General features: G+C 29.1%; 1 protein-coding gene and 1 pseudogene across 3 annotated transcripts; one reads left to right on the top strand and one right to left on the bottom strand.

The window, feature by feature from the left end:
• The window catches only part of LOC139780619 (uncharacterized), a 186398-nt pseudogene that overhangs the window by 30684 nt on the left and 141730 nt on the right, over window positions 1-13984 (bottom strand).
• On the top strand, window positions 1695-13930 carry LOC139780625 (uncharacterized). 3 transcript variants are annotated; one of them, XM_071719347.1, is made up of 11 exons: window positions 1695-2103; window positions 3594-3886; window positions 3964-4222; window positions 4324-4386; window positions 4851-5054; window positions 5164-5482; window positions 5559-5703; window positions 6963-7039; window positions 10655-10861; window positions 12520-12709; window positions 12804-13930. In XM_071719347.1, exons 2-10 carry the CDS (start codon window positions 3594-3596, stop codon window positions 12693-12695), a joined length of 1743 nt encoding a protein of 580 aa, XP_071575448.1. In that variant the 5' UTR covers window positions 1695-2103; the 3' UTR covers window positions 12696-12709; window positions 12804-13930. The 3 variants fall into 3 exon arrangements, with proteins under 3 accessions (XP_071575448.1, XP_071575450.1, XP_071575449.1); XM_071719348.1 differs by lacking the exon at window positions 1695-2103 and adding an exon at window positions 2316-2632; XM_071719349.1 differs by lacking the exons at window positions 6963-7039; window positions 12520-12709; window positions 12804-13930 and having other exon boundaries at window positions 10655-10744.

Below are 13984 nucleotides of genomic sequence, written 5' to 3'. Positions count from 1 at the left end.
AAAAACATAAAAAAAACATTAACTTAAACCATCAACCTCGAAAAAAATGCTCAATCGACCTAGCGACTGGACTAACACTAGCGTGAGGGTGCCTTCACATGGGGCGTAATTTGCGTAAGCGTAATTTGCGCCGTACAATCACAACATCTTAAAGCCATTCTACAATTGCGTAAGCATGGCTGTAAATGTAAGGTTGTAAAAAAATGACCAATCATAGTTGATTATTCTTCGATCGCAAGAATATTCGACTATTAGCATTTTCGCCTGAGCGAGGTTTACCCAACTCAGGTTATATTCGGCCAATCACAGTTATTCTTCTTTTATAACTGGCCAATCACGGTTATTCCATTCTTTAGAAGAATAACTGTGATTGGCCAAAAATAACCTGAGTTGGGTTAACCCTGCTTCAGTCGAAAACGCTATATGATTGATCATTAGGTTTGTTCGCGTCGCATGCTCCAATAAACACCAAGAGCACTTGGATCACGAATAAAAGGTGGCGATTGGAGGAGATGAGTTTTTGGAGTGCGTTGGAGTGATTAGGAGCATGGTGGGGCATGCGACGCGAACAAACCTATTTTCTTACAGCCTTATATTTACAACTACATTTACGCAATTGTAGAATGGCCTTTATTTGAATATCAGCGGACAGATAATGTGATTAATTGGCGCAAGTTACGTTGTGCAGGGGTCATCACCGCTGTAATATTCAACGACATAAGTCGTCACGTAATCCTTTTTATCGTTTAAATAATTACTTTCATCAGCACGTGAAAATGTCCCTTAATAATAGGCAACGAATACCTCGGTACTTCAACGCGATGCGTGACGTGTGATATCCAATAATCGTAATTTCGGAAATGTTGTATGTTGGGCAAGGGCCGAAAATAATGGCTGCGTTCAGTAGAAGAGCTGTATTCGCAACTGTTGTAAAATTCGTAAATCTGATTGGTATATGCTCTTAATCTTGGCTAAATCTAAAAGCATATACCAATTAGATTCACAAATTTTACAGCAGTTGTAAATTCAGCACTTCTGCTAAACGCAGCCAATGATACTGATTCGTCATTTTTGATCACGTGACGTCTTTTGACGCTGAAAATGAGCGTCGAGCGTCTGCATGAAAAGGTACCTTTAAGCCCCTTGCACAATAGGCAATAGAAATAGCGATAGCGACAGCGACAAGGTTGCCGACAAAGCTTTTCCTTTGTCGGCAACCTTGTCGCTGTCGCTATCGCTATCGCTATTGCCTATTCTGCAAGGGGCTTAAAGGCCATTGCACGTAATAAAGTTTTAGTCATAATCGTAAGGTGGTAAGAAAATAGACCAATCACACTCGATTATTCTTCAAGCGCGAGAAGAATAATTGACTGTGATTGGTCTCTTTTCTTACGGCCTTACGATTATGACTAAAATTTTGTTACGTGCAATGGCCTTTAGCTTTACGCTATTGTGCCGAGGCGGTATATCCACAGATTAATCTGTGGTATATCACATGAATATGGATGATTCACACTGCGTCCGATGTTTGACGTACGACGATCCGACATCCAATAGGAAATTTTTATCTCTAATAATAAATTCTGTTATTGGATGTCGGATCATCGTACGTCGAACATCGGACGCAGTGTGAATCCTCCATAAATGTAGTTCATGTTCATGTTCATGCATGCTTCTCGCACTTTTTGGCGGGATACATCGTGTCGTTCATATAACGCTCGTGTAGTAATAGCAATTTATCGTATAGCCTTTTGTCGTAAATCTGTTCGTGTTGGAGAGCTTTTCTCGTAATTACGTGCTGTATTTTCAAGTATCTATATGATTAGAGATAACATACATGAAAGGAATCTTTCAAGATTGCTTCCGATTCATCGTGATCTAAAACTTTAACCTCTGCTCGGGTCGTTAATCGCCTAAATGCTTGTTTTAATAGTGCCTTTGTTGTAATAATGCCTTTGTTGCAATAACGCCTTTGTTGTAATGCTCGTGGTGTAAGTTCAAGTAGCTGTATATTTAGAGAGAAATATACTGAAAGACGTTGCGACAAGTAGCAACGTATTTTTTCATACATTGGACGCATTCCTTGACTGCCTACATCTCGACGTAAGTAACTGACAATAAGAAAAATATTTTCCGTTTGTTGTATACTGAAACGTGCATTATACTAATTTAACCTCTGCTCGTTATGTGCTTAAAATGCGCATGTTGTAAAGCGTCGTCTACAATGGCAGCAGCAGTATACAGTAAAGCCCCTTGCAGAATAGGCAATAGCGATAGCGATAGCGACAGCGACAAGGTTGCCGACAAAGGAAAAGCTTTGTCGGCAATCTTGTCGCTGTCGCTATCGCTATTTCTATTGCCTATTGTGCAAGGGGCTTAAGACATAAGCAGTAACTTATTGACTAATGGGATTTTTATAATTCAAGAATAATCGACTGTGGTTGGTCAATAGCTTACTGCTTACGTCTTACTACATACTCCTGCTGCCATTGTAGACGACGCTTTTAATAGCCCTTTTGTTGTAATTATGTGCTCGTGTTGTATCTCTAATAGCGAACTCGATTGGTCGAATTCGCTTTAAGCAATTATGAAATTTCATAATTGAAATAGAACATAATAAAAACTTTTAAAAGTGCGTACGTATGCATATTTCCCTCGATTTTTACGTTACATATTTTTTTATCTAACTGCTGCTTTTGTGGTGCTTCGTATATGTGTGTTATATTAGCATTTTTATTGTATTATAATAATTATGTTTATGTTGTATTTCTATTTTACTTACATAATCGTGAAATTTTATATTTTGCAAGAAGTGGTTCATTCTTTATCCGTGATATATTTTGTTGTTGTAGAACGTAAGTAAAAACGGGAATAGGAGAAATTACGTATTTATCACGTCTTAACTATGTATTACTATGTGCTAAAAAAAGAGAATTCTCTCTGTATATTTCCAACTTATATATTTTTTTAGGGAATTAATTTAATCGCATAATTTGTATAATAAAATGAAAGATTTTGTTAACAAAACTAATACTTACGTGGACTTGTAAACATTATAACTAATTCGTTTTCAATTGAAAAATGAGAAAAATGTATCGACCGTATTCTCAATATCATTTTTTATACTGTAATATAAATTTTGCTTCTTTATGAAATATTTAATCATTGAAAATCTTGTAGTTTATATATTACAGTAAGAATATTAATTTTTAATTTTAATTATGGATTAACGTATTAAAAAATTGTTGAGCAAAGTAATTGATGTATAATTTATATTTCACTCACTACTTGTGTAAAAAGTATTCAAAAGCATTTGCATGTTTTGCAATACTGCTGCGTGTATGATAATAAAATATACATATAGTAATAAAAGCTAAACTTTTTGACGTAATCAATCACTATGTTTTATTCTTCTTTGTATTAATACTTGTTTTATGAATAAATTATCCTTATAATTTAAGAATTTATAAAAAAACGCTTATACATGTGTATAATTCCACACTATTATACAGATTTCGAAATAACTTCATTCTTTACATTTTTATTATTTTTTAAAAATTAAGATATATATTTATTTATTTATTGTTTTCCAGATGGAAGAAATATGTGGAAAAAAACCTGGTAGCATTATTTATGTTTACGATGATTACACTTACAACAAAGATTCGCGAAATACAAATATTCTACGGTGTAACACTCGTCGATCTACAAAATGTCCTGGCACTCTTAAAATTGATAAGGATGGCAAAATACATATAGTTCAAGATCATAATCATCTTAAAGTACAATGGAAAGCAAAACAATTCGCCATGAAACAAGAAATGTTGCAACTTTGCAGAGATACATCTTTACCTTTGAAAGAAATATTTGATAGTGTCTGCAGAAAGTAAGTATATTTCAAATTTTATATTTTTTTAAACTGTAATTCTTAGTTGTAGCTTATATTTATGGCTTTTAACACAGGTATCCTGAAACTGCTGCAACATTGTCATACGGAACGTTAAAGTATTCATTGTATCGTGAAAGATTAAAACTTCGCCCAAGTTTACCAAGAGATATGGAGACTTTTATTAGAACTTTATCAACGTATGAACCTCTTGAACAATTTTACAAAGGGCACGTCATTTGCAGCGATGGAAAAAAGGCATTAATATTTACAAGTAATGAGCTATTGCAAGAGTTACAAAAATCAACAGAACTTTATGTGGATGGAACATTTCATGTAAGTTCGCATTTCTTCTAAAATTATACTATTTTTACATTCTTCTATTATATTTATGTATCAAAAATATAAACATATTTAAAACAATGTTAACTTTTTAGATTGTTCCACGTGTACCATTGATGAGTCAAATGTATACAATACATACCCGACATATGAATGTAGTAAGTATGAGAGTATATAGTAACATTGCATATTATATCATAATTACAGTTTGTTGAAATTGAATCTGTAAAAGTTATAATAAAAGTTTATTTTTCAATTATTTTTTTAAATATGTTATTTTATATGTATAATATATATATATATATATATATATATATATTTTTTTTTTAATATTGATCTCATTTAAGAAACAAATACAAATTTTAAAATAATTTAAAAAGATAATATGATTTTATGTATGTACATAAAATTGGATATTATGAAAAAACATCTTCTTTTATTTTTTATAATAAATTTATATATTTTTTAATGTCTACTTTTTTAAATTACTTAAAAATAATAAAATCTTAAAATTTAAAATTAACTTAAAACTAACAAATTAGATTATTTGTTATACCATTACATATTTAAATGTATTGTTTAATTTTAATATGAAGGTTACTACTGTTTATTATATTTTTAGGGTATTGCTATGATCTTTATTCTGTGTGAAAGTCGTTCCAGTAATATGTACAGAGCTATTTGGAACAGAATTATAGAGTTAGCACCAGTGCTTCAACAAAATTTAAAGTTTATAATGAGCGATTATGAGATGGCAGCCATGAAGGTGATAAATGAACAATTTCCAACAGCAGAAATACATGGATGCTGGTTTCACTATAATCAAGTATTATCATTTTACATAATAATTTATATCTTGTTTTCATTTTATATAAAAATTAATATAAAAATCAAAGTTATTCAAATACATAAATATATCAATGTTCACTTACCAGGCACTTTTGCGTCAATGGCGACGATTGGGATTAATGGATGCACCAAGAAGTGTTTTATCGATGATCATGACTATGGCATTGGTTCCTTCTGATTGTTTTGAAGAAGCGCTTTCTTTTATACAACTGGAAGTGGATCAAATTTCTCAGGAATACCCTGCAGTTAACGATTTTTTAGCATATGTACGCAAAACTTGGTTACCATTAGCCTCAAAAGTCAGTGTTTATAATTGTCCTGCAAGGACAAATAATATAACAGAATGCTTTCACAGTATAGTAGGAAGAAAATTTGGCAAATCCCAAAACATTTGGAGTTTTTTAGGTAATGCTTCTTTAACACTTTTTTATGTTATACAAAATATACAAAATGAAAAAAGTAAAAATTATTTTATTCATAGATAACTTACGAAAATTAATTATTGATGAGGAACTGAAGCTTAAACGTTTAAAAAGTACTGAAATAAGTGGGCATTATACAAGTATTAAAAGCAAAATCCGAGACAATAAAATACTGAAACTTCAAAAATATTTTGCAACGGGCAGGTTAGTTAATATAGTTAATATATTATATATATATATTATATATATATATATATATATATATATATATATATATATAAAACGTCTTTTTTGACAAAAAATAATATAATAAGTAATATATATTATAATAAATAAATATATATATATATTATTTATTATATTATTTTTTGTCAAAAAAGATATTTTTTATATTTTTGTTTCTATATTTATTTATAATTTGGTAATTTTACAATTATTTTATATCATAATATTGTACATTTTTATATCATGTATCCTCATCATTTAATACAGTTTACATAGACAATTTCTTAACACACTCATCCTTACATTTTTGATCTTTATAAATGTACTAAATTTGCATTTATATTTTTTCATTTCTAACATTTCCGTATATTTAAACATTTTGTAACTTTTCCCCTTTGGCTTCATCAAAATTTTTCTTTCTATTCTTTCCTTCTTGCTTGTTGCTTGTTAAAAAATTTCTTATACAGAAATTAAATAGATAATTTTACACAATTGAAATAAAAAAATTAATGCATCTTGAAAAAATAATTTTATAAAAAATATAAAGGTTAGGTAAATAATATAAAAATATTATATTTTACATGATATAAATTTGTGAAACATTATGTTACGATATAATTTATAATATATAAAATTTACATTTTAAAAAGTAATTACATATTAATTAGACTTTGACTTTATTTTCAATAACAAATACAATATTATAAGCAGGCATATCACTTTCCATAAATGTACTTTTCTTGTAATCCTGCTTAAATTTAAAAAGTAAATTTTTTACGATGTATTGTCTGCTATACATATATTAAATTATTAAATATTAAATATCTTAAAACATAATTTTTATTATATTTATATAGATTTTATTCTTGCTGTGTGTATATATATACACTATCTCGTTTTTTGACTTTTTTAATGAATCAAAAATTCAAAAAAATTAAAAAAAAAGAGTTGATTAATATAAGTAAATCGCTTTATTTACACAAAATTCAATGGTGTTCAAAATTATTTATTGTTACTATTGTGCCATTTTGCTATTAGTTATATACGATTCTTGTTTTTCTATATTTTCCTTTAGATCAATTGTTGAAATTAATGAATTTATCGCAAAACAACTTTTATTTAAAAATATTTGTATTAATATCTATCTTTTCTGCATTTTGTATTATACATTTTATTACTGTTTTCCATATTTTTATAGATGTAATATACAACAAAGTTGTACTTTTCATTTTTTATAGACTACATCTCAATAGTTTTCTACGTTCCTTCAACGACACATGTGAGGATATTTTGAAAAATGATTTATTCTTGGAAGGTATGTTCATTAACAATAATGAATAGTTATTTAAAGCATATAAATTTTAACTTTTGGTAAAAATACAATTATTTTAAGTACATATATCTTATAACAAAAGTTTAATTAACATGCTCTCTCTTTTTCTCTCTCTTTCTCTCTCTTGTATATGTATACATGCTAGTAACATACAGCCTTTTAATTTGAAAGCGCTTATTATTAGTCTATGTGTGCATATAAGTTTATGATTTTGACAACATATATCTAATTGAAATATTGACACTTTAAATGTATATAAAATATACAAAATTTCTATTTATATTTCTTAAATATTTACACTAACAACTAGAGATAACAATTTTTAATTCTTAATCACATATTAAGCATTGTCCCAAATTTTTTTTACATACTTTATTATGTAAAATACATGCATTTATAATCCCGCCAATATAATTTTAACTTTGTAGAAAGAAATCAATATTTTATAAGTAAAGTTTTCATACATGATATTATCGTAAATATTAAAATATTAAATAGGTGTTAAATTTGATGCTTCTTAAAGAGAGTAAAATCTAATTAATGATTTGCATTGATGTGACCACTTTTCGATTTTCCAAGAAACTTTAACTTTAATGTTTAGTCGCTATTTTTACAGTGTCCTTTAAACATGTGTTTTTATACATACATTAAATAGAAAGAGACTTATATATTTTTATCAAAATTGAAAGTAGTCAAAATCAATAAAGTAAACGTTTACTATATTCAAATAGAAAAATAAAAACAATTTGATTAGACATAATATTTAAACATAAATAAAGTAGTTTTTTTTATTTCAATTGAATTAATTCATACGTTGTTAACATGAAGCGCATCTAAATGAAACATTCATATGTAACATTGAGTAAATACTACAGACATTTTATTTTATAATATTTATTTTATAAAATTTACTTATTGATTACAGGGGTTGGCAAAAATTAACTTTATGACATAAATAACTTATTTAAAAGAATTGGAATTTTGACTCAACCTTATTACTTTGATATATTGTTTTTCCTACATCTTATTTTAGAACTATCTTTTCCATACTGCAACAGAAAATAAAACTGATAAAATGAAAAGAATAAAAAAAGTTAATAATGTAAATTTGATCAATGTCTAAGTCAATACTGAAAATAATAATACATATTACGTATGTTTAACTATTATAAAAACTTACATAATTTTCATATATATATATATATATATATATATATGTCATGTGTTTATGTCATATTCGGATTTGGAAATACTATAGTACATCTTTTACACTCTCCCGAAACCTTTTTCAATTCTTTAGCGCATTTAATATATACACACGACGTCATTTAATGCCTACCCATATAAAGTTGGCTGCGTTCAAAGTTTATCTTTCTCTTGTGGAAAGCAGTAGAAGGAGAAAGATAAACTCTGAATACGGTCAACTTCAGAGATGTAGGCATTAATGACGTCGTGTGTACATACATATTTTCAATAGAGTCTACACGTAGCTTATGCGCCGTTCAGTTAAGACCGCGACACAAACTTTTGCACAGTGCATAATACATAATGCATAAGGAAATCAACCAATCCAAGTCCTTCATTTATCTCTCCAGGGTGGAAATAAAAAACTCTGGTTGATTTCCTTATGCGTTATGTATTATGCGTTATGCAAAAGTCTGTCGCGACCATTTAATCTCATAAAAGCCGTGATCTCAGGTCTGTTTTTGTTTTAGTTGCACTACTGAACTAGTGCAATAAGTTAGAGTAAAAAAATATAATTGTCTCACTTTAACTTATGACACTAGTGCAGTGCAACTAAAACGAACACATCAGATCACGTTCGGTATAGTTTACGTTTCCGTGTGCAATAAATTATCAATAATTATTAAATTCAGTTAATCCAATCAGCATCATTCTTTAGACGAACATATATCAGTGAGCTACGCTACGTTTAATAGTAGATAATGGATACTTTATTACCCCAAGGGGTCTAAAAGGGCGTTTTGTAGGGACGTACCCAACCCTGTACAGTTTTACACCATCTTTTCCGGCATCTTCCATCATATCACATTGGCGTTTTGAAAGGACGTACCCAACCTTGTACATACAAATATATTACAAAACCTACTTAATCTACTTTTGCCTGTACACACATACACGTTTCGTACACCCTGTCCTTATTCTTTTTTCTTCTACTTGCTCCCTCGCTCTTCTCGCTCGTTCGCCCATCGCTCGCCTTATGTTTACGCTTATTATCTAGCTTATCTCTAACTTATCTCTAAGGTTGGACCTCCGTTTCCTTTGCATTCTTCCATTTATACCATTCTCTCATCCACCACTTCCATTCTCCTCCCTCCCTCTCATTTCCTCTATCGCTTTCATCTATTCCTCTCCCTCTCCCCTCTCTCCCAGTAACCTCCCCACTACCTCCTGCCACACCTCTCCATCCCACTTCTCCCATCTCGTACACTCTTCCCATATGTGTTCCCATGTTTCCTTTTTCCTCCCACACATCCTACACCTTCTATTCTCTTCCTTTTCCCAATATAGCCCTTCCCTAATTTCATTATCTACTCCAAATCTTGCAATCCTACTCCACCTTGTTTCCTCCCAGTCCTTCTCTAAGTATTCCGGGATCCCTTCCTTCCTTATAAACTTATACCACCGGTTGTAACTCGAGTCTGCGATCTCCTCTCTCCTTTCTTGCTTTTATTTCAATTTCTCTCTATTCTCTAAACTTTCAACTTCCAATTCTCCTTCCTCTTCAACTCTCACCCCCAACTTTTCTAGATAGCTCTTTCTTTCCTGCTTCCATTTTCCTATTATCTTCTCCTTCTTCTTCTATCCTCTCCTTCATCTCTTCCAGACATTTCCTTGCTATTCCCCTTCCCTTGCCCTCCTCCAGTTTCTTTTCGAATTTCCATGCTCTCTTACTTGCTCTGCCTCTCATCTTCTCCCTCTCCACTTCATCTCTCACCATATAACCAGGCGTCCTCCAATTTAGTCCAAATATCCATCTGAGATATCTTTCATGTATACTTTCTACCTCCATTCTTTCCTTCCATCCCCATACTTCCGCCCCGTATCCCATCACAGTCCATATCAAAGTGTCGAATAGCCAGATCCTTCTTTTCCAATCCTTTCTCCACATTCTTTTCCCTATCCTCCAGACTTCCCTCATTACTCTCGCCGCCTTCTTTCTTCTCTCTCTGATGTACGCGTTTAATAGTATGTGTAGCGAATTTAGCAACAAAACGCTTACATACACTACCAAGTGTGTGGTTCACTGACACATGTATGTTTAAAGAACGATGCTGATTGTATTAACTTTATTTAATAATTACTGCTTTATTAAACAATAAGCATTATAAATAATTCAGGACTTTTTGACTTAATTTTAGATAAGAAATAAAGCTATTAGTGGGCAGTCTTTAAGAAACATCCTGTATACACAGAAATTTCAAAGATGTTATATCATTAAAAATATCTTGCAGAGATATAATATTATTAAAAAATATTGAATATCTATATAAAAAATTAAATTAACATTTTAAACAACATATTTCACGAATATATATTTTTTATTAGATATTAATATAAATTGCATTTTTACAGGAAATAACAATAATAATCCAATATTTGATCAAAGATATAATTATGTGCATCCTGAAACAAATTCAAACACATTATGCAATACAGAAAATGAAGCAAAAATTAATATAAAACGGCAAACGCCCTTACAAGAATTAAATCTTAAAAAGACGAATACTTCACATGCAAAGTGCTGCAAAAGAAAATGGGACTTATTAAATACTGATAAGGGTAATCATGCAAATCTTAATGTCTGTGTTTAGTAGAAAAGGCAGATTAGTGAGTGCTTAGTAATTTGTTAATATAATTCATTCTTGCCTTTAGATCTTTGCTAAATTTAAATGCAGAAACCAATCATAATAAAGAATAACTAATTACTCATTGATCTACTTTCTCCGCTGAACACAGCTAATATTACATTACTATTACATTATTACATTATTATTATTTTTACAATTCAGTCTACATATTATGAATACATATTATGAAAAATTTTATAATACATTTTTATTCTTTTACATTTAAATTTATTATTTAATTGTCATTTTTGGATACACATATTTTTCAGAAAAAAAGGGGATAAAATTTAATATTATATAATGTTACATATGTAATATGTACAATGTTACATGAACAATACTCTTATAGTAAATTGCTGGTTGTAAAACATTAGCTACTGATTAATTATTTTTGTTTAGTAATTTCTTGTACAAAAATAATAATTATTGAGCAACAGTATTTTATTATTAGCTTTTATATACGCAACGTTACAAATTAACTTATTATAATTTAACTTAATTTAATTTTTTTTATTAAATGCCGCAATGTATTTAATCTTTTATAAGATATTTTATAAAATATTTCTTATTTTACATACGAGCATGCATATATCAAAAAGGTTTGATTATTTTATATTTGTGCGCGCATATGTCAAAAAGGTTCCGCTAACTGACAGATTATTACTTACACGGTGTCACTAACATGCAGAATTTTGAATTTTGTGGCCTAGGGGTTTTCGTTAATATCAATATTATCCTCTCTTTTTTTATGAAAATGTGTAACCTCATTTTCTTTATTTATGTTCTCATATACAGGGTGTTCCAAAAGCACAGAATGTCCTTTATAACAGTAAGCTCTATGGAATATTCTAAAACAAAAATCCTAATACGAAAATGTTGAGGCTAAGTAGTTTTTAGATTAGTCACGATTAAAGTTAACGAATCATACACCTGACATTTCGCGCACTTAGGCATGGTGTTATGACAAATGTGAACATAGTTATAAATTTATTTTGACACTTATCGTAATATCTTGCTGGAATTAATATTTTATAATGTGATCCAATATTAATTATACGTATGTAATGTACAAATAGATGTTCCGAATAGAAGCAGAAATAACTTCTTAATAAAAATATTACATATTTGTAAAAAAATCTTGATGTTCAAGAATCTCGACATTGTTCGTGGTATCACTTTTATCATTTGTCATAACACTGTGCCTGAACGCGCAAAATATCAGTTCTACGATTCGTAAACTTTAATTGCAAATTATTTAAAAACTATTATAGCCACAATATTTTAATATTAAGATTTTCGTCTTAGAATATTCCAAAAAAATCCACTGTTAAGAGAATATACGGTAGTTTTGGGACACCCTGTATATTTATCAAAATTTAGATTCAGAAATCATAAAATCAATTTATTTTTATATTTTATAAAATGTATTGATTAATTTTAAAAAAGATATTTTTATGTAAATTAAATTTTTTATTGTACTAATTGATTAATTTTAAAAAAGATATTTTGAAGTTAAATTTTTTATTGTACTATAATGTTCTTATATTATGTACAAATTAAAATTACTAACATATTTCTATTTCTTAACAGAAAATTTAAATAGAGAACATAAAACTGCACTGGAGCAAAATAATAATTTTCCAAAATTACCAAACTTATACGTGGTACTACATAAGATAGATGAAACATCAAACAAAAAAGTTACTAAAACAAATAAATTATCAAAGAAACAAAAAAACCAAGAGAAAAAAATGATAAGAAAATAATTTAATTGCTAAAGGTAATTAAACTATAAAATACTAATGTAGCAGAATGAAAGGAAAATAAGACAATTCAGTGAATTTCTATATATATTTCCATTATTTTCTTTACAGATGACAAATCCATTTATGAAGTGTCCAAAAATGAATATTTGCCTTTAATTGACAATAGCGCTTCTACAGAAGATCTTCCATACTACGCTGTAAATTGGAATCTCAAGGATAATCAAAATACTTCAAAAAAAGTATCTTCTATAGACACTTATACGGTGTGTCTTGCTAACGAGCGCACATATGTTTTCACACCCTGTAATCATCTCGCTTGTTGTCATCTGTGTATTGAATGTTTAGAAAGTACTCGATGTTCAATTTACAACATAAAGCAGCTGTATAAGAATTATTAATGCATAATTGAAAAAGGTCTTTATGGAAAAATAGATCGCCGTCTAATGTCCATTTCTAGCCATACTTCGATAAATACAGACTTATTTTGATCTCGGTTTAAAATAGTTTTTATCTTCTTCTAGCTCTAGGAAGTTGTAGAAATGGACATTAAGTAAAATAACTGTCTCTTTAACAATTACTTAATTCGAAACAATTATTTTTTATTGATTACTTAATTACTAACGTTTACTATTAGAGACAAAGATAAAATGTGCGCAATTTCATTTATTTTTAGTCTTTTTCGTTTTTAATTCATTTATTCTAATCAAAACTACAAAGTAAAATCTTTAATTGACTTTAAAATAGGTTTATACACGTATGACATAGATAAGTTAAAATGCAGCAATATGTCATTATTACGGTTACAATATCACTCATTTGAGAATATTTAATTTGCACAAATGAATGTCGTGCCAAAGATATTTAAGTTTTTTCGTGAAATTTTAAGTGTAGTACTAAGTGCTGTGACTTCATTTACATTTTTATTTAGATTCTAGGGTTGATATAAATATTATAAAATATTGATTCAACGTACAGTATTACAAACATTTGATAACCCTGTTCTGTTCTCTGTCTCTAACCGCAGTTGTAAGAGTTACAATATTATTTATTTTAAATATAGATATTTTATTTCTACAAATGTATGACGCGCCAAAGATACTTCAGTTCTTTCGTAATATTGTTAAGTATGATACTAAGCGCTGTGATTTTATTTACATTTTCATTTAGATTCTAGTGTTGATACAAATGTAGTTTTTCTAATGTTGGTATAAATATAAAATATTTTACGTACAGTATTACAAACATTTAGTTTCCTATCCTGCTGAACAAGCTAGAATAATCTCTAAACA

The sequence above is a fragment of the Temnothorax nylanderi genome, unplaced genomic scaffold, assembly GCF_030848795.1.
Source record: "Temnothorax nylanderi isolate EJ_2023f unplaced genomic scaffold, tnyl_v1.0 TNYL_tig0288_pilon, whole genome shotgun sequence".
Taxonomy (NCBI): domain Eukaryota; kingdom Metazoa; phylum Arthropoda; class Insecta; order Hymenoptera; family Formicidae; genus Temnothorax; species Temnothorax nylanderi.
Note: the sequence above shows the minus strand (reverse complement) of the source record. Positions and strands in the feature narration are given on the sequence as shown.

What these genes read in the sequence shown, in the direction of transcription:
- LOC139780625 (XM_071719347.1), top strand. Translation starts at nt 3,594, where the DNA reads ATGGAAGAAATATGTGGAAAAAAACCTGGTAGCATTATTTATGTTTAC. An exon ending in ATGTGGATGGAACATTTCAT is followed by an intron (nt 4,223 to 4,323) that starts GTAAGTTCGCAT and finishes TTAACTTTTTAG; the next exon opens with ATTGTTCCACGTGTACCATT. An exon ending in ATACCCGACATATGAATGTA is followed by an intron (nt 4,387 to 4,850) that starts GTAAGTATGAGA and finishes TTATATTTTTAG; the next exon opens with GGTATTGCTATGATCTTTAT.